This window comes from Prionailurus viverrinus, chromosome B1, assembly GCF_022837055.1.
Source record: "Prionailurus viverrinus isolate Anna chromosome B1, UM_Priviv_1.0, whole genome shotgun sequence".
NCBI classification, from domain to species: Eukaryota; Metazoa; Chordata; class Mammalia; order Carnivora; family Felidae; genus Prionailurus; species Prionailurus viverrinus.
Window position 1 is genome coordinate 53,112,677 of NC_062564.1, and position 24,814 is coordinate 53,137,490.

Genomic DNA, 24,814 nt, shown 5'->3' on the forward strand with positions numbered 1-24,814 from the left:
TTTTTCTTAAAGCTATAGTTATCATGTTGTATATTACATGTCCAGAACTTACTTACCTTATAACTGGAAGTTTGCACCTTTGACCACCTATACTCACTTTTCCTCCACCTCCCACCTTGTACCTCTGGAAACTACAAATCTGATCTCTTTTTCTGTGAGTTTGTTTTTTTAAGATTCCATATATAAGTGAGATTATACAGAATTTGTCTCTTTTCGCTTGACTTATTTCATTTAGCATAATACCTTTAAAATCTATCCATGTTGTTACAAATGGTGGGATTTTCTTTTTTCTTTTTTTAAATTTTTTTAACGTTTTATTTATTTTTGAGACAGAGAGAGATAGAGCATGAACAGGGGAGGGTCAGCGAGAGGGAGACACAGAATCTGAAACAGGCTCCAGGCTCCGAGCTGTCAGCACAGAGCTCGACGCGGGGCTTGAACTCACCGACTGTGAGATCATGACCCAAGCCGAAGTCGGCCGCTTAACCGACTGAGCCATCCAGGCGCCCCTCTTTTCTTTTTTTTTTAGTAATATATATTATTCCATTGTAGGTGTGTATATGCCACATTTTCTTATCCATTCATCTTTTGATGGACACTTAGTTTGTTCCTCTGTTTAGGCTATTGTGAATATATATATATATATATATATATATATATAAATGAACATGGGAGTGCAGCTGTCTCTTGAGGGTAACGATTTCATTTCCATTGGATATATACCCAGAAATGGACTTGCTGGATCATATGGTAATTCTAGTCTTAATTCTTACCGGAAAGGTTTTATGCAGGGCAAATGCATGACCCAATTTCATGACCCTTATGAAGGTTATTTTGGTTACTGCAGGAAGGATGAATAGTAAATATGTAAAAAAAAATATGGGAGACCAGTTAGGAAGTGATTTAATTGGTTTAATGAATCATGGTGACGCCTTGGAGTGTGTGGTGATAGTGGAGATGGAGTGAAATGGTTGGGTGTGAGCTATATGTTGGAGCACAATTGGTAAGATTGGTTGTAAGTGGGGTGAGGGGAAGGAGGTATCAGGGGCATGCCTGCTATTGTTCTGGAAATAGCATGGGCTGTTAGGAGATTATGAAATGCTGCTTACCTGTCCTATGATATGTGGGGCCTCAGCAGATGAACAGCCTCTAATCACCGAAGGCTACTATGGAGTAGTGTCCTCCGAGGAGAACCCAGCAGTTCACAGGGACCCAGAGGTGGAAGGGTGTGCTGGGGGAGAAGATGCAAAGTAGAAGGAACTGAGATTCTGGCGGGCACAGTGGAAAGAGTAAAGTTAGAGGACAAGCAGATTGGTTGGATAAAAGGAGATAACAGGCAGATGGAGTGAGAGAATCCCGATGTGGCTGTAGCCAATGCTCCAGGTTAGAAAGTGATCCTCAGGAGAGTGTCCCTTAGTACCCTCATGCTCCCTTGATCGCTTCTTTTTGGGGTGCTCCCAACTCATGTCTTCTACTCTTCCTGTATATATTGATTTTTGCTTTGCAATTCTTTTAGCAGTCTTTCACAGATCTAAAATCTCAATCACATCACACACTTCTTGAAGTTGGAAACAGCAGTCCAGTTTATATACTATCTCACTATATATATATATATATATATATATATAACTTTATATACACTATATATATATATAACTTTATATACACTATATATATATATATATATATATATCTCACTTTATATTCTATCATATATAGAGAATATAGAATAGGGATGTTGATGCAGTGTGAATTCAGTTGCCAGCATACAAATGACACTAAGGAAGTAGATTTTCATGGTGAGATGTCATGTTCAAAGTCAGCCCTTTAGTTTATTGGACTGCTCAGTGGAGCAAGGAGATGTTCTTGTTCCTGAAAGGTTCACTAGCCATGCAGCTCCCCATGTCTAGAGAACTACATATACAGTGACTGTCCTTTACCTTCCAGTTGTCCCTTTGTTGATTGGTTCAGCAATGAAGAGCTTACTCTTGGTCCTTGTGGTCCTTGTCTTGCTCTCCTGTGTTCCACCAGGTAAAATGAAATCCCCTTCCTGTGCGACTATGAACAGTGAAAGGAGAGAGGGCATGAGGTTCTACAAGAGTGAAAAGAAAGCAGGACTTGGAGGAAGGAAGATGAAACAGGAAGGGATGAGAACAGAGATGGACATTCTGGGATTTTCCAGAAAATGGAGAGAAGATACTGAGGACACATAACAGGAGGTGGTTCTTTCCAGTGAAGAAAATGGTCCTGGATTTTGGTCTGGGGAGTCTGTGATGTTTGAGGGGAAAGTCAGACTGATGGTATTGGCATCACATTGGTATTTAGAAGACAGATAGGATCTGGGCATGGGCGGGGGTGTTCCTTTAAGACTCTTAGAAATTGTATTCCTAAGTCAGTTACCCAGACTGTTTTTCACACATTTAGAAGCCAAGGCAAACTCAATGCTGAGCAGAATCAGAAAATAGAGCTGGTTGTTCCAGTGTTTTAACTTACAGCGTGATGGGATGCCCTGGAACATCATTGAGAGAATTCACGTCCTCTGGACAGAAACTAGCAACTTGATAATACCAAGAAGGGTCCACTTAAGTCTGAAGTGGAGGTTCTCAAAAACTGCTTGTAGTTTGCCTGGGTCTGCAGAAAGCTGCCCCAGACCTTCATATTCGAAAGGTGCCAGTTAAAGGTCAGGTGTGAAGTACTCAGAAGACAGGCCCAGATGTGATTGTGTTGAGACTACTGCTGCTGTTCTGGATGGAAGGACCTCTGGACAGTGTGAGCCGTGTTTCTGCTGGGCTCCCTTGTCCCAAGAGGGGTGCCTCAGGGCTAACGGGCACCTGACAGGCAAGTTTGCTTGCCAGTGGCCTTTGGTCATACCACATTGATTATTCTTCTATCGCAAAGTCCCAAGGGATGGTTCCATGAACCAGCTGGGTGAGACTGATAAGGCTTAGCACACAAAAGTGTATAGTTCAGAGGGTGACTCAGAGCCACCTGCACTCTTTTAAGTCGCCTTCCTACCACCCCCTCCATGTTTTCAGCTTCCAGAGGTACCCAGGTGTTAAGGTTAGAAAGTATGCTAACCTTATGGATATAAGATGTGTGTTTCAGGTATTTCAAAGCCTTTCACACTCATTATCCCATGTGATGCTTTCATGTACTCTGTGACTAAGTCAAGACTGATAGTAGGGTACTTGGCTAAAAATCATACAGAATGTTATTGGGATGTAGAGCTAGAACCATGGGCTTCTGTAATTCTAGGTCAGTGGTCTTTGCTTCTTCAAGCTGAGGCTCTGATAATCTCCAACTACCTTGTTACTATCCCAGACCCTGCATGCCTTCTGGTATAGGGCCTCTGTGGATTCCTGGGACTACTCTGAGGTCTTAGTGTTCTTTCCATGGCAAATAGTCCCAAGCAGAATTTGCTGGGCCCTGGTACCTGCATATTGTTGATTAGTGATTCATGTAAGGGGGGCCCATGGGAACTAATGACTTATAATAGGGTCTCTGGAAAATGAGAGCCACTGAAAAACAGGCATTCAGCCATAACATGACTGGGATGTTTTGATCTTATCCAATTTACCATTAAAATGTTATAAAGTACAGCCTTCAATCTGATTTATCCATGGTATCATGACCCTGCAGAACACTGTTCATTAACCCTTGTTTCTGTTGACAGTTAGAAGTGGACCGAATACATATGTAAGAACAGCATTTTCTACATGCTGGGGAGGAAAAGGTGTTTGCAGGAAATTATGTGGAGGAAATGAAGACTACCACATTTTTTGTGATGTCAGACGTCTGTGCTGCGTTAACAAAAAGCTTTTAGATGTACGGGTTAGAAGATAATTGTGAGTATCTGAGGCTCCTGCTGACTTCCTCTGGGACCCAGATCCTTTTCAATTGTGCTATCCTAATAAAATGATGGTTTTAGTCCTTCTGTGTTTCTATGTCTGCTTTGTTTCTCTACCTTTAGAGTCATTCAGTGTCTCTCCTATGAAGATAATCTCTTGGTTAAATTCCTTGTCTTCAGGATTGTTCTTTTCGTTAATTTATTCCTTATTAAACATATCCTAAAAACTTTTTTTGAAGTATATGATGCAATCAGAAAAGTTGCGAATCATAAATGAATACCTTAATGAAGTTCAGAAGTTTAACACATCCACGTAACCGGCACTCAGATGGAAAAAGAATATTACAACATCTCAGTCACTACTAGTCCCTGTTCCACAAAGGATAATAATCTCTAGCCCAGCTTCTAATAGCATAAGCTTTGGCACCTATTTTTGAACTTTATTTTTTGCTTTTTAAAAAAATTTTTTTTCAACGTTTATTTATTTTTGGGACAGAGAGAGACAGAGCACGAATGGGGGAGGGGCAGAGAGAGAGGGAGACACAGAATCGGAAACAGGCTCCAGGCTCTGAGCCATCAGCCCAGAGCCTGACGCGGGGCTCGAACTCCCGGACCGCGAGATCGTGACCTGGCTGAAGTCGGACGCTTAACCGACTGCGCCACCCAGGCGCCCCTATTTTTTGCTTTTTTAAAAAAAGTTTATTTATTTATTTTGAGAGAGACAGAGAGTTGGGGAGGGGCAGAGAGAGAGAGGGAGAGAGAGAGAATCCCAAGCCAGCTCCACGCTGTCAGCACAGAGCCCCGGGGCTTGATCTCATGAACCATGAGATCATGACCTGAGCTGAAATCAAAAGTCGGATGCTTAACAGACTGAGCCAGCCAGGTGGCCCAATTTTTAAACTTTATATAAATGGAATCCTTTATATAAATGGTACTCTTTTGTGTTTGGCTTCTAATCTACATTACTTTATGACCTTAATTGATATTGTTTGATGTAATTATAGTTTATGTATTCTCAGTGTTGTATAGTATTGCATTGGGGAAGATTTGAATATTCTAGCAGAGATGGTCATTTATGTAGTTTCTGGGTTTTACCTCTTATAAATAGCGCTGTGATGCACATTCTTGTATGTGTTTTTTGAGTCTTATATGCAAGCATTTCTGTGGGTATATACTTGGGAGTGAAACTGCTAGCCATGAACCATGCATATATTCAATTTTAGTAGATACTGTTAAACTGTTGTCCAAATTGGTCATAGCAATTAATACTCCAGGCAGTGTCCAGGAGTTCTTGCTTTTTTCCAACCCTTTCCACAACTAGTACTTTGGTCTTTTCCCCCCTTCATTTTGAAGAGTATGTAGTGATGTCATGTGGTGGTTTAATTTGCATTTCACTGATGACTAATGAAACTATCCAACTTATTATGTGATTATTGGCCATTTTAAAAATTAGATTCCATGCCCAGTGTTGGTCTTGAACTCATGACCTTGAGATCAAGAGTCACATCCTCTACTGACTGAGCCAGCCAGATACCCCTTACTGGCCATTTAGATATTCTTATTTGTGATATACCTGTTCAAGAGTTTCATCCATTTTTCTATGGAATTGTCTGACTTTTTCTATTTGGGAATCTCCTAAGAAACACTCATTATTTGACACTGGAAATAATAACGTTGAAAATATTTGCGTTTAAATATGGAGAATGTTGTAGTTTACAATGCACAGTTAGAGAAATTTTGTACTGTTTAGTATGACGAGGCTGTGAAAATGTTTCTATTCTTAAATATTATTAAATTTTATCATCACAAGCAAGATAAATCATTCAAGTTAGTAGTGATTCAGCCCTCTTGTTTCTTGAATAGGTTATAGGGGGGGATTAAGCCAAAAGAGAAGCAGTTCTTCCAATATGACAGGGAAAGAAGGAATAGATTTGCTCCTGATGGGCAAACTTCTGGGAGGGGACACTGTCAAAGTATGGGGTTTTAAGTCAACACTGGCTGCTATGATAGGTCAAATACCCATCCTGTGCAGATTATATCCTAAGACTGAACTAGACTTTTTAAGCTCTTCTGTGAAAAGGAAAAAAGGTGATTATACACACAGCCAAGTTATGTTTCAATGTCATTAACATCACTACTGTCATCAGCTACATCTGTCCTGAGGGTGTCCTGTTCAGGTGGGAAGAGTAGGTAATATAGGGGGTTCCTTCTTTACTATAACCAATAAAGAGGATCCTTGCCCCTCCCCCTCCCTCTCTCCTCCCTCCCCCCTCCCTCTCCCTCTCCTTCTCCCTCTCCCTCTCCCTCTCCCCCTCCCCTCCCCTTCCCCTTCCCCCTCCCTCTCCCTCTCCCTCTCCCTCTCCCTCTCCCTCTACTTCTCCTTCTTCTTTCTTCTTCATTATTCATTATTTATTGTTCCTCTTCTCCTGCCTCCTCTACTACTACTCCTTCTTTTTGGTCCCTTTCTTCTTCCTCTTCCCCTTTTTCCTTCTTCTTTTTTAGTGTTTGCTGTCATGGACTCTATACATGTTTGTGAAATAGAGTAGACTAAAATAGGCTAGACTTAATTTTTCTAACTTAATAGTCATCTGTGATACATGAGTTCCATCAAGCCTCTGAATGGTGATGAAGTTATAATTGTACTGAGTTATGCTTTCTTGTCTTGTCTGCCTCAAATCACTCATTTACTCAGAGACCTTGGATGTGCCTTATGAGACCGACCTCCCTAAAAACTCTTCCATGCTTTTCTTGTTTGAGTCCTGGTGTTGGTGTCTGCTATTGGAAATTTGATTGGAGGTGGGATCTTCCCCTTGCAGGTGCCACTGGTTGGTACTGTCCTGTTCACTCTGATGTCTCTCCATATTCTTTAGGGCAAAAGAAAGGGCTGCCACATTCCCTGCAGGCTCCACTGAGCCAGCCTCATACTATAGTCCATACTGAGATAGGTAAATACACCTGCATTGTATTTTTTTTTCCCCATCACTTTGGCATGAGATCAATGCTGCTCATGGCCTCAGGTCTTACAGAGTCCCTTTAGAAAACAGCATTTACTGCTACTTCTGCACAGGACTCAGGCAAATATTTATGTGGCTGAGAGTCATCTAACGGACTCCACATTCCTCTCTCCTTCCAGGAACATCTGCAAAAATTTTCTCCTTTACGTCCCTTTCTCCACATAAAACTGAACTTGTGCCAGTAGAGGAAAGCCAATATCAGGCCTTCAACTACACACAAAACACTTATTTCTGTGGATATAAGAAATCTAACCACTGATCCATCTAATTATGGATGCATTTCAAAGTAAGTTACAAACATCAGAGCATTCCTCTCTCAACACTTCAGAATGATATCATTAATTAGTGTTCAATAGTTTTTTTTTACATTAAAAACTTACATGCAATGAAATACACAGGTATTAAGTGTATCATTTAAAGAGCTTTGACAAATGCATACACCTATGTAATTGAAACCTTATCAAGGTAGCAAACATTTGCATCCCTCCAGAAAGTTCCCTCGTTCCCTTTTCCAGTTATTTGCCACCAGCTTTCTATTTGCTGAGCAGCAACTTCTGTTAAGTTTTATATTAACCATAGGTGGTGGGTTGTGTTTGCCTATTCTAGAACTTCATATATATATATATATATATATATATATGTATCATTAGAGTGTGTAAGGGTTACTTACTGTTACCCTTACTGTGTAAGGGTTTTCCTTCCACATAGGTAATATTTTAGGTTCTTCTATGATACTGCCTCATCTGTAGTCCATTCCTTTTCATTGCTGAGTAGTATTCTATTGTGTGACTTTACCGCAGATTATTTATCCATTCTCCTCTGGATGCACGTGTGAACTGTTTCTACTTTTTACCTTTTGCAGCAAAGCTGCAACGAACACTCTTGTACAAATCTCTTTGTGAAGAGAAGCTTTTATTTCTCTTGGGTCAATACCTATGGGTGGAATTTCTCAGACACAGGGTAGTTGCATGTTTAGTTTTCTTTTAGGCAACTTTATAGATATACAGTTCACATTCCATAATTTCGTAAAACCCCTCTCTTTAAAGTATGAGCTCCTGTGGTTTTTAGAATAGTCACAGACTTGTACCACCCACCTGCCCAAACAACGTTACAATGTTTTGATCCCTTCCCAAAGAAACTCTGTAGCAGTCACTCCTGTGTTTGTATATTAGGGTTTTCACAAAGTACCACAAACCATGTGCTTAAAGAATGGAAATTTATTGTATTATTGTTCTGAAGGTTATAAGTCTAAGATGAAGATATTAGCAGGACTGGTTCCTTCTGAAGGCTGGGAGAGAGAATGTGTTTCATGCCTCTCACCTAACTTCACATGGTTTGCTGGCATTCCTCAGCTTAAGGAAGCATCACCCTAATCGCTACCTTTCATGTGGTGTTTTCCTTGTGTGCATAGGTCTATGCCCAAATTTACCCTTTTATTATTATATTTATAATTCCCAACCTCTATTTATTTATTTATTTATTTTTCTATATTCTAAATTTTTATTTAAATGCTAGTTAGTTAACATATAGTGTAATATTGGTTTCAGGACTAGAATTTAGTGATTCATCACTTAAATATAACACCCAGTGCTCATCACAAGTGCCCTCCTTAGTGCCCATCACCCACTTAGCCCATTCCCTACTCCCTTCCCTCCATCAACCCTCAGTTGGTTCTTTATCAGTAAGAGTCTCTTATGGTTTGCTTCCCTCTCTCTTTTTTCCCTTGCCACGTGTTCATCTGTTTTGTTTCCTAAATTCCACATATGAGTGAAATCATATGGTATTTGTCTTTCTCTGACTTATTTTGCTTAGCATCATTGTAAATGGCAAAATTTCATTCTTTTTGATGGCTGAGTAACATTCCATTCTCTTCTTTATCCGTTCATCAGTTGATGGACATATGGGCTCTCTCCATAGTTTGGCTATTGTTAATAATGCTGCTATAAACACTGGGGTGAATGTACCCCTTCAAATCTGTATTTTTGCATCCTTTGCAAATTTACCCTTTTTGCAAGGACATCAGTCCTATTGGATTAGGACCCATCCTTATGTATGACATAAGGCCATTTTGACATGTACAACAATGCCATTTTAAAATAAGGTCAAATTCTGAGGTACTTGGAATGAGCACTTCAAAATATGAATTTTGGGGGACACAATTTAACCCATAAGATTCTCTATTTCTTTACATCCTCACTCAGCACTGGCTAACCACTCATCTCCTTTTGATTTCCCTGAATTAGACATTTCATATAAAAAGATTTTTGACTGATTTTTTCACTTCATATAAGATTTGCAAGGTTCATTCCTGTTGTAGCACGAACCAATATTTCATTTTTAATTTACCAAATAGTCTGTTGTATAGATGTACATTTAATTTTATAATAAAACTTAGGAACTTTTTTCAAAGCAGTTGTACATTTTATACTTCTACCAATAATGTAATATATACCTTGTGTCTCCACATTCTTGTTAATATTGGTGGCATTAGCCTATTTAATTTTTAGCCATTGCAGTGTATATGTGCAGTGGTATCTCACTGTCATTGTAGTTTGCATTTTCCTGATGACCAAAAAACACTTTTTAATGTGGTTCTTGGCGATTTCTAGATTTCTTTTGTTAGGTGTATGTTCAAAACTTTTGTCCATTTTTTACTTTTTTTGGTCTGTTATTATTGACTTCTTAATCTTTAGTTTTCTTCTTCTTATTTTTTTAATGGTGTGTTTTGATGTTTGGTAGTTTTGAATTTTGTTAAAGTCAAATTTATCAATGTTTTTCCTTTTCAGGTTATTGCTCTTTTGGGTCCCAAGAAACTTTTGCCTACCTCAAGTTATAAAAATATTCTCTGTTCTCTTGTGATCTTAGCTTTTATGCTTACTTTTATGATCCATCTGGAATTAATTTTTGAGCGTGGTCTGAGAAAAGGTTTCTTTTTTTTTATATGAATATTAAGCTGTTTCAGCAGCATGTGTTGAAGAGATTTTCCTTTTCCCATTGGATTTCCTTGGCAGCTGTGTACAAAATCAAATTTCTGGGTTCTCTATTCTGTTCCATTAGTCAATCCTTAAACAGTATCATGCTGCCTTTTAAAATGTTTATTTATTTTTGAGAGAGAGAGAGAGACAGAGTGTGAGCGGGGGTTGGAGAGGAGGGGAGAGGGGAGGGCAGAGAGAGAGGGAGACGCAGAATCCGAAGCAGGCTCCAGGTTCTGAGCTGTCAGCACAGAGCCCAATGTGGGGCTCAAACTCATGGACTGCTAGATCATGACCTGAGCCGAAGTCAGACACTTAACCGACTGAGCCACCCAGTCACCCCCATGCTGCCTTTCTTAATAATGGCTTTATAATAAGTCCTAAATTCATAGAATGATAGTTCTGCTATTTGGTTTTTCTATTTCAATATCATTTAAAAATTTTATGTCCTGTGCATTTCTATATCAAATTTAGAGTTAGTTTTTTGGTTTCTACAAAAATGTCTTCTGGGATTGTATCAAATTTATAGGTCGTTTTAGAAAGAATCGACGACAATTCATGAATATAGTATTTCCTCCATTTAGGTCTTCTTTTTTTTTATTGCTGCAATGCTTTATAGTTTTGATGCTACTATAAATGGAATGGCCTTTTAAATTTCATTTTCATTTTTCTTTTGCTGCTAGCATATAAAAATACAATTGATTTTATGATGACTTTGCATCATAACTTTGCTAACCTCACTAATTCTAAAATTTCTGATTTACATTTAAGACTCTCTACATAAACAATTGTGTCATCTGCAAATAAAGATATACTTACTCCTTTTTTTTAACCAAACTTTATTTTCCTCATTTTTACTCATTTTCCTTAAGGAGTGCGCATAGAGTAAACATAACCTTTTTTTCAGTATATATGTTTAAGCTTTGACAAACAGATACAGTTGTGTAACCACACCACAACCAAAATACAGAGTAATTGTATCCTGCCCAAATATTCTTTCATATGCTTGTATAGAAAACCTCTCCTGTTTCCCTTAGTTCCTGGCAATCACTGACCTGTTTTCTTTCCCTATAGTTTTGCCATTTTCAGAAGGTCATTCAAATGGAATCAAACAGTATGTAGCCAGTTAAATCTGGATTTTTAATTTAATATAATGCATTTGAGATTTATCTGTGTTGTACCAGATATCAGCAGCTAATATCAGAAATCAGTATCATTCTTTCTTTTATTTATTTATTTTTTTGTATTTTAATAGATTTTAATTGTTTAGAATCATTTTAGGTCCCAGAAAAATTGAGTGGAAGGTACAGAGATTCCCATTTACTCACTCCCCTTACCAGGTCCTCAGTCCTATCTTCCTCCATTATCAACATCCTGCACTAATGTGGTACATTTTTTAAAAAAATATTTATTCATTTTTTAATTTACATCCAAGTTAGTTAGCATATAGTGCAACAATGATTTCAGGAGTAGATTCCTTAATGCCCCTTATCCATTTAGCCCATCCCCCCTCCCACAACCCCTCCAGTAACCCTCTGTTCTCTATTTTTAAGAGTCTCTTATGTTTTGTCCCCCTCTCTGTTTTTATATTATTTTTGTTTCCCTTCCCTTATGTTCATCTGTTCTGTATCGTAAAGTCCTCATAGGAGTGAAGTCATATAATATTTGTCTTTCTCTTACTGACTAATTTCACTTAGCATAATACCCCATGTAGTTGCAAATGGCAAGATTTCATTCTTTTCGATTGCTGGGTAATACTCCATTGTATATATATATCACATATTCTTTATCCATTCATCTGTTGATGGACATTTGGGCTCTTTCCATGCTTTGGTTATTGTTGATAGTGCTGCTATAAATAATGTAGTACATTTGGGGTGCCTGGGTGGCTCACTCGGTTGAGCGTCTGATTTTGGCTCAGGTCATGATGTAATAGCATGTGAGTTTGAGCCCCGCGTTAGGCTCTGTGCTGGCAGCTCAGAGCCTGGAGCCTGCTTTAGATTCTGTGTCTCTCTCTCTCTGCCCCTAACCCACTCGCATTCTATCTCTGTCTCTCTCAAAAATAAATAAACATTAAAAAAATAATGTGGTACATTTGTTACAACTGATTAATCTACATGGATACATCATTATTACCCAAAGTTTGTAGCTTATACTAAGCTTTGCTCTTTTTTTTTTTAAAGTACGTTTTATGCACAATGTGCGGCTTGAACTCACGGCCCTGAGATCAAGATTTGCATGCTTTACTGGTTGAACCAACCAGGTGCCCCTAAGCTTCACTCCTGATGTTGTACATACTGTAGGTTTGGACGATTGTATACTGACATGTATCCATCATTATGGTACCATACAGAGTATTTTCAATGCCTTCAAAATCCTCTGTGCTATACTTATTCATCTCTTCCTCCCCTTTAACCCCTGTAAACAACTGATCTTTTGCTGTCTCCATAGTTTTGCCTTTTCCAGAATACCATATAGTTGAAATCATACAGTATTGGCTAAGATTGGCTTCTTTCACTTGGTAATATGAATTTAAATCTTTTTCACATCTTTTCACAGCTTAATGGCTCATTTGTTTTTAGTGCTGAATAATATTCCATTGTGGATGTGCTATAGTTTATCTATTCATTCATTCATCTACTGAAGGATTTTGGTTGCTTTCAAGTGATGGCAATTATCAATAATGCTGCTTTAAACACAAGTGTGCAGATTTTTGTGTGGACATAGGTTTCCATTTCTTTGGATAAATACCAATGAGTGTGATAGCTGGACCATATTCAGAGTATTTTTAGTTTTAAAAATTTTTTTTTTCAACGTTTATTTATTTTTGGGACAGAGAGAGACAGAGCATGAACGGGGGAGGGGCAGAGAGAGAGGGAGACACAGAATCGGAAGCAGGCTCCAGGCTCTGAGCCGTCAGCCCAGAGCCTGATGCGGGGCTCGAACTCACGGACCGTGAGATCGTGACCTGGCTGAAGTCAGACGCTTAACCGACTGTGCCACCCAGGCGCCCCGGTTTTTTAAAAAGCTCTCGAACAGTCTTCTGAAATGGCTGCACAATTTGTATTCCCACCAGCAATGATTAGAGTTCCTGTTAGTCCACATCCTTGCCAACAGTGCTGTTGTCAGTGTTCTGAATTTTGGCCATTTTAAGATGTCTAGTGGTAATCTACCTGGTCTGCAATCTCCCCCAATTCCCTGAGTGCCAAACTCATATTTCCCCTTTCCCTTCCACACTGTGACTGGTTCCTTGTATGTGTTTCTAAGGGTGGTGGCAAAAGTGAGCCCCAGTAGGTGGGAGTGAACATGGTGGGGAACCAAAGCCTGTGTGTGTCAAGGGAGAAATCACAATTGTGGGCTGTAGTGGTCCATTTGGGAAAATAAGTTTTCTAGCAATCATCCTGATGTGTTGAAAATTGAATGAAGACAAAAACTTAAGAATTCTGCTACAAGAGGGTACCTGCAGTTTGGAGCAGGTGTATCTATACAAGGTCAGAAAAAGCCCCAGATACAAGCAAGACCAACAAAAAGTACCTCTCATCTGAATGCAGCTAGTAATGATGGGAAGAGGACACTGATACTTGAGATGGGAGATCAGGAGCACAAAGCTCCAAGGAACATGAAGAATGAAGGAAACATGGCCCCACAAAAGATCACAATAATCTCCAATAACTGAGTCCAATGATAAGGAGATCTTCAATTCACCTTACAAAGAATTCAAAATAGCTGTTTGGGAAAATAAAAAAGAGAATGAACTCGATGGAGTAAAGCAAATAATTCACAGTTATTGAGTCAGAAGGGTATGGATTGCACATTGGATCAAATATACAAATGAACGGAGGTTTCCAATATTTAAACAAGCTAACAGGATTTGAAATGCAAATCCTGAATGATGAAAATGTTCTGAAATACAAAGCATCAGAAAACCAACATCCTGCTCTTTATGGGATTTTAGTTTAATGAGGCAAGATTATTTTTATATTCTAGCTGATTTTAGGACACATTCAAGCTGTGGAGGCCGTCCCACTTTTGTGTGACATACGAGAAAAGGAGAGAGATTGAGGATGTCTCTATCTCCCCAGCTTATGGTCACAGGAAGCAATTGGTGAAGAGAGTCACTCAGAGCACTAGGGAAGGTAATGGATTCTCTTTCTCTACCCTATCTTGTCTCATTCCACTAAAAGGAGCAAAAGGAGAAGGCTGGGTTAAAAATCTATCTCTGTGGTTGTTGCCATGATCTGTGAATCTTTAAAGGCAGTTCTAGTTCATCAGCTCCTTGGCTGATTGAGAGACATCAAATCCACTTATTTAAGTCAGCTCTAAGTAAAAATGAATTGCCTTAAATACAGAGCTTTTTCTTGCTCTTGAGTCTTCTCAGAATCTCTAGCACAACTTCTAGACATCCCAGATGTCATTTTTATTCTTTATTTTTTCTTATTTATTATTGAAGTATAATTGACGTACAATGTTATATTCATTTTGGGTGTACAACACATTCTACAATTTTATACATCACTCAGTGCTCCCCATGATAAGTGTAGTCCCCAGATGTCAACCATGCAACATTATTACAATATTATTGATTATATTCCCTATGTTGTATTTTTCATCTCTGTGATTTATTTATTTTATAACTGGAAGTTTGTACCTCTTAGTCCCCTTCTTCTATTTCACCCATCTCCCCACCTGCCTCCCCTCTGGCAACCAGTGTGTTCTGTGCATTTAAGAATCTGTTTTGTTCATTTGTTTTATTTTTTAGACTCCACATATAAGTGAAATAAATCATATAGTATTTATCTTCCTCTGTCTGACTTATTTCACTTAGCACTATACCCTCTAGGTCCATCCATGTTGTCTCAAATGGCATTCTTTTTTTATGACTAATATTCCAGTGTGTGTGTGTGTGTGTGTGTGTGCGCGCGCATGTGTGCATGTGCGCAACATCTTCTTTATCCATTCATCTATTGATGGACACCATGTATCATTTTTAGACTGCAATTTTGCCACCAGATGAGTGGGATGTCAGGGACTGATATCCAAAAATAATTCTTTTTTTTTTTTTTTTTTTTTTTTTTTTTTTTTTTTTTAATTTTTTTAACGTTTATCCAAAAATAATTCTAAAGGAAGTTTGCTCTCTATTGTGAGAATACCCTTCCACATTTTGTGGCTTTACTGAGAGATTTGGTAAATACGTTATTTAAAAAAAAATGTTTTGGATCTTAGAATTAAGTTTCTTTTGGATGTGTCCATGTACAGAGACTAACCATAGTTAGCCAATTTCTTTTCAGGTTCCGTATTTACAGAATCCCAGAAAAGCCAGATTGCTTGTGTAATATTCACACTGTTATGCCCAGAATTTGTGATCCCCAAAGACCACCAGGGAGCCGAGTCCCATGCAAAAGCAAAAGAGCCTTTATTCGAGCTAGCTCTAGCTCAATCCCCTACCTGCACCGATGCAGTGGTGAGATACCGGGGAGAGAGAGCGCTAGTTTCAAAAGCACAAAGGTTTTATAGGGGTCTAGGGGCAGTTGGTGAGGTAATGGCTGTGGCCTCAGCTGATTGGCTGGGGAAGGGTCGGAGTCCTGCTTTGCAGGTCTCTGGGCTGTTTTGATCAGGAAGTTTGAATGGGTGAGCTGGAGGTTACTCAAGGGGAGGAGGCGTGGTCTAGGTGAAGGACACAGAACCAGATGGAGTCGGCTGGCGTAGGCCCGCCCTTTCAACACCTTATGCCAAAAGAATAAAACAGTTTACAGCTACCATTGTTAATAACAGAGTTCATTTCCTGACAGGGTATATGAATGTAGAGGTTTGGCTTTATGGAACAGTAAGGTAAAGGCAGCGTACTGTTTGTCTATCCAACTTTCTTTTCCTTTCTTTCTTTTTTTTTTTTTTTTTCCTTAGTGGTGGGAATTTCTGTTTGTTCAAGACTTAACCAGATTCCAGAGAGTTTCTGATTGTTCCAGCAGAGATAACTCATGTTTTCTCTGTTGCTTTGACGATCACCTCCCTAATGAGAGAATGGTGTCCTTTGATCCATTTGAAACCTCCCTAATGAGAGAATGGTGTCCTTTGATCCATTTGGAAAGAGAGGCTCCTCAGATAGCAGACTGAATTGCTTTCAAATTTCAGTTATCTGTGTGCAGAGAGGATGTACATCTGAGGTGAAAGAGTAAAATGAGAAGCAAACCTAAGGTTACCTGGGATGTTAGGAGGTCTGGAGTCACACTTTGATAAGGTCCAGTGCTCTTTGGATGATGATTCCCTTGCCTCCTTCAGAGTCCAATAGTTTTCCTGGGCCCTGTCTGGATGCATTCCTTACTCTGGATACTTAATAACCATGGCTGCCATTCCAGGCCATCTCTAATGCTATTCCATTTGGCCCATCTCCCCTACTGACTCTGCAGGTGAGTTCGGGCTTCTGAGAAGAGGACACACTATCATATTTTTAGTACCTTCCTCCCTAAAGTCACAAACACTGGATTTTCTCAAAGACTGAACAGCGTCTGGGAGGGTAGAGCTCCTCACAACCCCTCATCTTTCTCATCTACTATTCTCCTTTCTTCTCTGTCCAGCTGCAGAGAGTGGCTGCAAGGGCAGTACTGTGATTTCAAACCAGGACTTAGCCGTTGTTTCCTCGGCCACGTACTAGATCGCCAATCGACTATTTGCAGCTACAGCTCCATCTTCTCAGAATTACTAGAGAGACCATGCTGTGTTCAGCACTGAAGTTAAAGAAGACAACCAGAATCTACCCCCTCGGCCGCTGCGCCCCTTATCCTGAACAGCAAGTGCAGAACTCCGCACTCATGCATTTGTGTATAGGTTGACGGTGTTAAGCAGTTAGGCAGACGTGCAGCAGCATCACTGTAGTCAGTGGGATAATCAGCACCATAATAGAATTTGTAGGTTTGCCTGGACACCTTCATAGGGTTGACTGGTAAAGAAAACAGTGAGTCCAAATGGATTCAGACAATTTATTATTTATACGCACGGCAAAGTAAGATCAGCGTGGTGTTAGTTCCTAGTGCCACAGGATGACCCCCAACCAGGGGGGCCAGATGAGAGGTATCAGAGGTGTTGGGCCACTCTGCTGCTGAGGAGTTGACTGCAAACCATAGCCAAGTGGTCTGGTAGCCTGTAACTAAACCCTAAGGAGGTTGAGGGGGGAGGTCCTGTGCTTTCACTCTCTGAAATCATGGTTGTGGCTGAGAACCTACTTCGTGGCTTCCCATTACCACAAAGCCTTTTCCCTTGTGTTTCACGAAGAACTACAGGGTCAGACTCAGTCAAGACTTGGGCCAGCCTGCAGTTAAGCCTCACCTATGTGGTCTTTGTGAGAAACCTACAAAGTCATCAGGGGTCAGGGCAGATCTGTTTCTCTAAGATGGGCGGTACAAAGAGAAAGAAAATGGGGGAACTGAAGGGACTGGATGTTTCTGTAATTTGAAGCTTCTATGAATAATTAAGGTGTCCTTTCTAAGAGTAAAGAGAGAAATAGGCACTGAGAAGAACATGGATATCACTTTGAAGCGAGAAAACATATCCTAAGTTGTTTTCATGAGAAGCTTAGCTGTCTTGAGTAAGGCTGCAGCTCAGCTTTTCAAATGCAAAATCGTAAGATTCTGATGGCTTATGTAAAAAATGCTAAAAACCAACAACTGTGGGCACATCACAGTGTCACAGTTTAATCTAAATTCCCTGGCTGTGTGAAAGTTGGTGGAGAGGATGTCAATTACTTTCAAGTTAATTGGCATTCACTGGCTTCTTGTGTCAGGTCTCAGGGTTTCCTTTGACACAGCACTCCAGCTGAAACATACAGTAGGCAACTAACATTTCACTTGTAGAGCACTCAAGTCTACAGATACCATTCCCGTAGCATTTCTGGTGCATTTCTGATGACAGTGGATTCAAGCCTGGAAAGAAGATGAATGCAAAAATAATTATTTAGTCCAAAAAGTCACAGAATTAGTGCCTCCATTTCTATCAAACTGGATTCCAAGGGGACTTAATCAAGTCTTAATCATAATGATTGATTCTGTAGTTGAAAAAGGATGAACTAGTGCTATGAATTGAATTGTGTTCACTTTATCCCTCATCCTCCATTCGTATGTTGAAACCCTCACCCCCAATGCGACTATTTGGAGAGAGGGATTCTAGGAGGTAAAGTGAATTGCATCTCTAAGGGTGGGGCTCTTAGACACAGAGAGAGGCTGGTTGTCTAAAATCCAGGAAGATAACTCCCATCAGAAACAGAATCAGCCTGCAGTTGATCTGGACTGTCCAGCCTACAGAACTGTGAGAAAATTCATTTTGTTGAAACCACACAATCAGTGGTATTTTGTTATGGTACTCTGAGCTGAGACAATTAGTAGCTTGGAAGTTTGCCCAAATTGGTAAGTTAATATACTCTAAACAATCAAGTTACCTATGCATGTAGTCATTCACTCATTATTTAATTATGTATTCATTCCCAAGCCAGTTTTTATAAGATTTGAATGCAATGTAGACCTTAAACTCAAAGAATTTTCAATCTAGACCAGGAGAGAAGAAACACAAAATATCTATGAGAGCGCAGAAGACAGAATCATTTGCAAAACAGAATGCTATGATGAGTTCAGTGGAGGATAAAATATATTCTGAAGATTTAGAATGTCTTATTGGTACCCAGGGCATTTTGAGCTGAGCTTATGATTTTATGGACATGTTACTCTGTAGAATTATCAAAATATGGATATGTCTTTATTCCCATATGTAAGAAGGTGTTAAAAGGAAAAGAATGTCAAGTATTTTGGTCATCTGTAGAAATTTTGAGTCAGCCCATATCCTGTGTAAGTTATCATGTCCTGGAAGGTAATTGTCCTATAGGGCAAAAAAGGGATCAGGATTACTTACCTGGCAAGATGAAAGCCCAGGGAGATGAAGTGAAGTGGGCTATGTAACAAGACAAGAAATTCCTACAGAAATGACAGCTTTGGGAATGTATAAGGCACTAAAGTGAATATTGTAGACTATCTCAGTTGTCTAGAAGCCATGAATCCATTTCCATAAACCATAGTGGAATTGGTCCCATCAATAGCTTTAAGAGGCCTGGGTTGTATGGATTCTTAAATCCAGCCTAATGAGTCAGGTGACCAGAAAATCTGGTTCACCTGCCTAGAGATTACTTGAGGGCAGATGAGAAATTAAATGGACCCTATAACATATGGACTTGAACTGATTCAATAGCACTGAGTGAAGAGAATATTCAGGAGAGATTTTATTTTATTATTTATTTATTTATTTATTTATTTTTAAATTTTTTTCAACATTTTTTATTTATTTTTGGGACAGAGAGAGACAGAGCATGAACGGGGGAGGGGCAGAGAGAGAGGGAGACACAGAATCGGAAACAGGCTCCAGGCTCTGAGCCATCAGCCCAGAGCCTGACGCGGGGCTCGAACTCACGGACCGCGAGATCGTGACCTGGCTGAAGTCGGACGTGACCTGGCTGAAGTCGGACGCTTAACCGACTGCGCCACCCAGGCGCCCCAGGAGAGATTTTAAAAATCAGTCATGAATGTGGTCAAGCTACAGTTTGAGGCCAGTCAGCATTCTCTCATGTGTCCCTGATCAGATATTTCTTTTAGCACGTAAAGCTCCTTAATTCTCTTGGAACAAGTAGTTCCAAATCTGTTTCTCCACGTATTTAAGGAATCTACAAATTATAAATTTCAGTAAATTAGAAAGCTAACAAATTGTGTTATCACTATTTTCTGTTTTGGACTATTATGCCTGGACGTGTTCCTAAATTAGGGACAAAACAATAGTGGCAAAACAGGATGGGGTATTACTAATGAAAATATTGTGAAAACTATCAGGAGTCACGTACCTGTTATGTATAGGCCTGTTCTATACATCAGCACACTTAATCCTGGCAAGACTCAGAGGTTAGTTTTGTTTCCACTTTGTGAATGAAGAAACTAAGGTTCAGAGAAGCTTTGACTTTTGCCTAAAGCTGCACAGTTAACAAGTTGGAGAGCCCAGATTCAAGCTCAGGTCTTGCTAACATCAAACCGGTTGATGCTTCCACTTTGAAAATAAAAGGGTCTTGGGGCGCCTGGGTGGCGCAGTCGGTTAAGCGTCCGACTTCAGCCAGGTCACGATCTCGCGGTCTGTGAGTTCGAGCCCCGCGTCGGGCTCTGGGCTGATGGCTCAGAGCCTGGAGCCTGTTTCCGATTCTGTGTCTCCCTCTCTCTGCCCCTCCCCCATTCATGCTCTGTCTTTCTCTGTCCCCAAAATAAATAAACGTTGAAAAAAAAATTAAAAAAAAAAATGAAAATAAAAGGGTCCACGGTAGGAGGACATTTGTAGGTTTGCTTAGTGGAATTGCTCTTCTAGACAAATGGTTCCCCAGGAAGAGTCCCATTTTACCTGCCAGAGCTGGGTCCACACGGGAGAGCAAGACAAGGACAATGACGAGAGGCTTCATGGCCGGGAGCTTCTGTTGAGGTTGAAGGTGGCAGGGTCTGACACTGGCTGTCAGAGTGCAGAAAGGGAAGGTTGAACACACCGTCCTGTACAAACCTGAGAGGTCTGGGGTATACACTGCTCTGGGTAGACATGCTACACTGATCTTCCCCGAGGCAGTGGGGTTGGCCAGCTTGCGTGAGGAAAAACAGCCAGCTCTTTCTGGTGTGGCCGCTTCTCCTGTTGACGAAGGCACTGCTCCCCCACCTGGATTTCCCAAAAGTATTAATGGAGAGCTGAGAACTATAGTTTTTCTTTTTCAAGGAAATAACCTTGAATTTTTGGGTTTTTCATGTTACAACAAAAATTAAATGCCAATTTTAGAAAATTTATAAAATACTAAAAATGATAAGGAAGGAAAAGTTAACACGTGAGCCTCATGTCTCAGAAACAAGCTGTGTGTTTCTTAAAGAAATTTTATTTATTCCTGGTTTATTATTTGATATTTTGTTTTGTATAGTTCTAAACAATATACTAGATATGCTGTTTTTGTAGCAGGATATATACCATAAGTATTTTTTGTCTCATTATAAACTCTTCATAAATGATATTTTAAAAGCTGCATAATATTCTGTCAAGGTCATTTTTTAGAACTATCACTATTAAAAAAAATCTTTACTGGGGTGCCTGGGTGGCTCAGTCGATTAAGCCTCCGAATCTTGATTTTGGCTCAGGTCACGATCTCATAGTTCATGGGTTATGAGCCCTGGTCTCTGCTGATGGTGTAGAGCCTGCTTGGGATTCTCTCTCTCTCTCTCTCTCTCTCTCTCTCTCCCCTCTCTCTGCCCCTCCCTCACTTGTGCTTGCTTTCTCTCAAAGTAAATGAAAAAACTTAAAAAAATCTTTATTGAGATATAAATGACATAAAAATTTAAATATTAAAGTGTACAATTTGATAAGCTTTGACACATACACTTTTGTGAAACCATCATCACATTCAAGATGATGAACATATCTGTTACCCCAACCATTCTTCAAGACTTTTCCTCAACAGCTTTAGTGAGGTATAATTAACAAATGAAAGTTGCTAATGTTTAAGCAGTAATATGTGATGATTTGAAGTACATATACATTGTGAAATGCTTACCGCAATCAAACTAATTAACATATCTATCCCCTCAAATAGTTACAATTTGGGTGCCTGGTTGGCTAAGTGGGTTAAGCGGTTAAGCAGTTAATCATCTGACTTCAGGCTCAGGTCATCACCTCGAGGTTGTTGAGTTCTAGCCCTTACTGGGCTCTGTGCTGACAGCTCAGGGCCTGGAGCCTGCTTCGGATTCTGTGTCTCCCTCCTTCTCTGCCTCTCCCCTGCTCACACACTGTGTCTCTTTCTCTCTCAAAAATAAACATTAAACATTTAATTAAAACAATTAAAAAATAGTTACAATTTTTTTCTGGTGAGAATATATAAGATTTACTTGCTTAGCAAATTTCAAGTATACAATATTTTATTAACTAGAGTCACCATAGTGCACATTAGGTCCTTAGAATGTATTCTTATAACTGAAAGTTTGTTACCTTTGACTAACATCTCCCCATTTCCCCCACTTTCCAAATTCTGGCAATATCCACTTTACCTTCTGGTTCTGAGTTTCACTTTTTTGAGATTTCCTTAAGTGAGATCAGCCAGTATTTGTCTATATATGGCTTTTTTCACTTAGCACAATATTCTCTAGGTTTATCCATGTTGTCCCAAATGGCAAGGTTTCCTGCTTTCTTATGGCTGAATAATAGTCCATTGCATAAACATATCACATCTTCTTTATCTACTTAGTATTGACAGTCACTGAGGTTGTTTCCATGGTTTTTAAAAATTTGTATTATTATTATTTTTTAGTTTTGACAATTATTGAAGACCTTTATTAACAGGTGCTTGCCATTTGTTGACTTTTTTTGAAAAAATGAAGTTAGAGACTTTTAATACAAATTAAAAATGAGGTTCTTAAAAATCTCGGCTTGACAGGATATGAAACAATTAAAAAACCTTTAAAGGTGTATTGAGAAAAACCAGTTTTTTTTTTCCTTTAAACACATTTGTCATTACCAAAAAGAGACATCTTTAGGTAAAAGTGATAAAACCCCCATGCTGCATAGATAGTTCTATTTATCTGTTCAATGGGCAAAAAACAAGTACTTAAGGTCTTCAACTTCAATCTTTTGTTCATTTCTTATTGCTGGAATTCCTTATCCATTTCTTATTGTTGGAAGACTAACCTGGATGATGGTAAAGATGGTGAGGTGGCATTTACTCAGCCCTGCCCTGCCCATTCTTGGGAGCAGATGATTTTTCAGCTGGTGAACTGGCTGCTTTTATCTCTTTGTCATCTTGTGGTTTAGGGTTTTCTGGGCTTTGGCTTCTGTAATTGAAGTTGCAGCGGTACCAACATTGAAGTGACCGCTGGCTTTGGGTCTCATCGCGATTTCCCTTATCTTCTGCATTGTTGCCTTCGGTCAGCAGGACCCCTACAGAATCATAGTCTATAACCAGCCCCCCCCCCCCCCCAATACATATTCTGTCTCACTGGTCTACCTTGCTCTCCTGCACGCTGCTCGACAGCTCCCTCTACCACCTCTCCCTGCCCAGGAGGGTTGGAAGACTGGTTGACGCCCATAGGGTCTCCGCATGTAAGTAAAGTGGGAATCCTCACCTGCCTTAGGGCTGGCACTGTCGCGCCTGGCCTTAGGGAGCACTGTCTGATCCCTGGTTCTTTTCCCCACTCTCACCATTCGGGTAATTCTGGGGGCAGTAGCGTGGAGGACCTCTGTGACATGCATAACATCCATAATGCTTATGGTTTGCTGCATATTTACTGCCTTGCACTGGGACGCAACGAGGGCCTGTCACAGTTGCTGCCTCTGCACCCTTTTCTCCTTCAACAACATTAAACTCTGCAGTCTCTCCATTCCCTGCTTCCATTGCAAAGGTGCTTCCTGGGGTTATTCTTTATGGCAGTCTGGCGTGCAAATACATCTACCTTGGTGTCATTCCTCTTGATAAACCCATATCTGTCTTCCTACACGGAGCCATTTCACTCTTCCCAAAACCTTGGTTGGATGACCTTGTCCCTGCTGGAAGGCACTGTGGATGTGAGGCCATCGGGGTCACCGCTCCCTGTGCCACTGCCTGGTGATGCCCAGCTTGGTGTGGGCAGTGCTGGGGGTGTCGGGCAGCTGCTGAGACTCTGTCTTGCTGCTCATGCTTGCAGTGATGGTGACTGGGCCGGCTGTGGCAGCTCCTCCCAGGTGTGATGGTACCTAGACGGGTGGTGGTGGTGGGGCTGTTCAGGGCTCTCTGGGACCCGCTCTCTGCTCCCACTACTGGTGGAATTCTGTTGTTTGCATATCCTGGCTATTGTAAATCATGCTGCAATAAACATGAGTGTGCAGATAACTCTTTGAAATATTGATAAAGTTTCCGTTGGATATGTGCCCAGAAATGGGATTGCTGGATCACATGTAATTTTAATTCTTTGATTAAATTTTGATTTATTTTTTTGATTAAATCTATACCGTTTTCTGTAATGGCAGTACCAATTTACATTCTCAGCAATAGTGCTCAAGGGTTCCCTTTTCTCCACATCATTGCCAACACTTCCTGTCTCTTGTCTTTTTCATAATAGCCGCTCCAGCAGGTGTGAGGCAATATCTCATTGGGTTTTGCTTTGCATTTCCCTGATGATTAGTGATGTTGAAGACCTTTTTATCCATCTATTGACCATTTGAATGTCTCCTTTGGAAAACTGTATTCAAGTCCTTTGCCTCTTTTTAATTAGTTTGTTATTTTTCTATTGAGTTGTATGGGCTCCTTATATAATTTGGATATTACTGTCTCATCAGATATATGATTCACAAACATTTTCTCTCATTCTTCTCATTTTGTTGATAGTTTCCTTTGTTGTACAGAAGCTCTTTAGTTTGATGTAGTCCACTTGTTTATTTTTCCTTTTGTTGCCTGTTCTTTTGGTGTCATATCCAAAAAATTATTGCCAAGAACTCAACGTCAAGGAGCTTTCCCCCCATGTTTTCTTCTAGGAGTCTTATGCTTACAGGTCTTACATTTAAATCTTTAATATATTTAGAATTTATTGTATATGGTGTAAGAGAAGAATACAGTTTCACTGTTTTCCATGTAGATATCCAGTTTTCCCAACACCCCATTTATTAAATAGACTATAGTTTCCCCATTATGTGTTCTTGGCACCCTTGTCAAATATTAGTTGACTATATATGTGTGGGATTAGCTCTGAGCTCTTTATTCTGTTCACTGATATGTGCCGGTTTTTGTGCCAGTTCCGTAGTGTTTTTTTTTTTAAGTTTTTTTTTTAGCGTTTTTATTTATTTTTGAGACAGAGAGAGACAGAGCATGAACGGGAGAGGGGCAGAGAGAGAGGGAGACACAGAATTAGAAGCAGGCTCCAGGCTCTGAGCCATCAGCCCAGAGCCCGATGCGGGGTTCGAACTCACGGACCGCGAGA

General features: G+C 39.9%; 1 protein-coding gene and 1 pseudogene across 1 annotated transcript; both read right to left on the reverse strand.

Moving 5' to 3' along the window:
- Positions 1-17,603: 17,603 nt before the first annotated feature.
- On the reverse strand, positions 17,604-20,301 carry DEFB134 (defensin beta 134). The gene is made up of 2 exons (XM_047857573.1): positions 20,244-20,301; positions 17,604-17,746 (listed from the first exon to the last, which is right to left on the reverse strand). Exons 1-2 carry the CDS (start codon positions 20,299-20,301, stop codon positions 17,604-17,606), a joined length of 201 nt encoding a protein of 66 aa, XP_047713529.1.
- Positions 20,302-22,492: 2,191 nt separating this feature from the next.
- On the reverse strand, positions 22,493-23,537 carry LOC125164309 (Y-box-binding protein 1-like; annotated as a pseudogene).
- Positions 23,538-24,814: the final 1,277 nt, after the last annotated feature.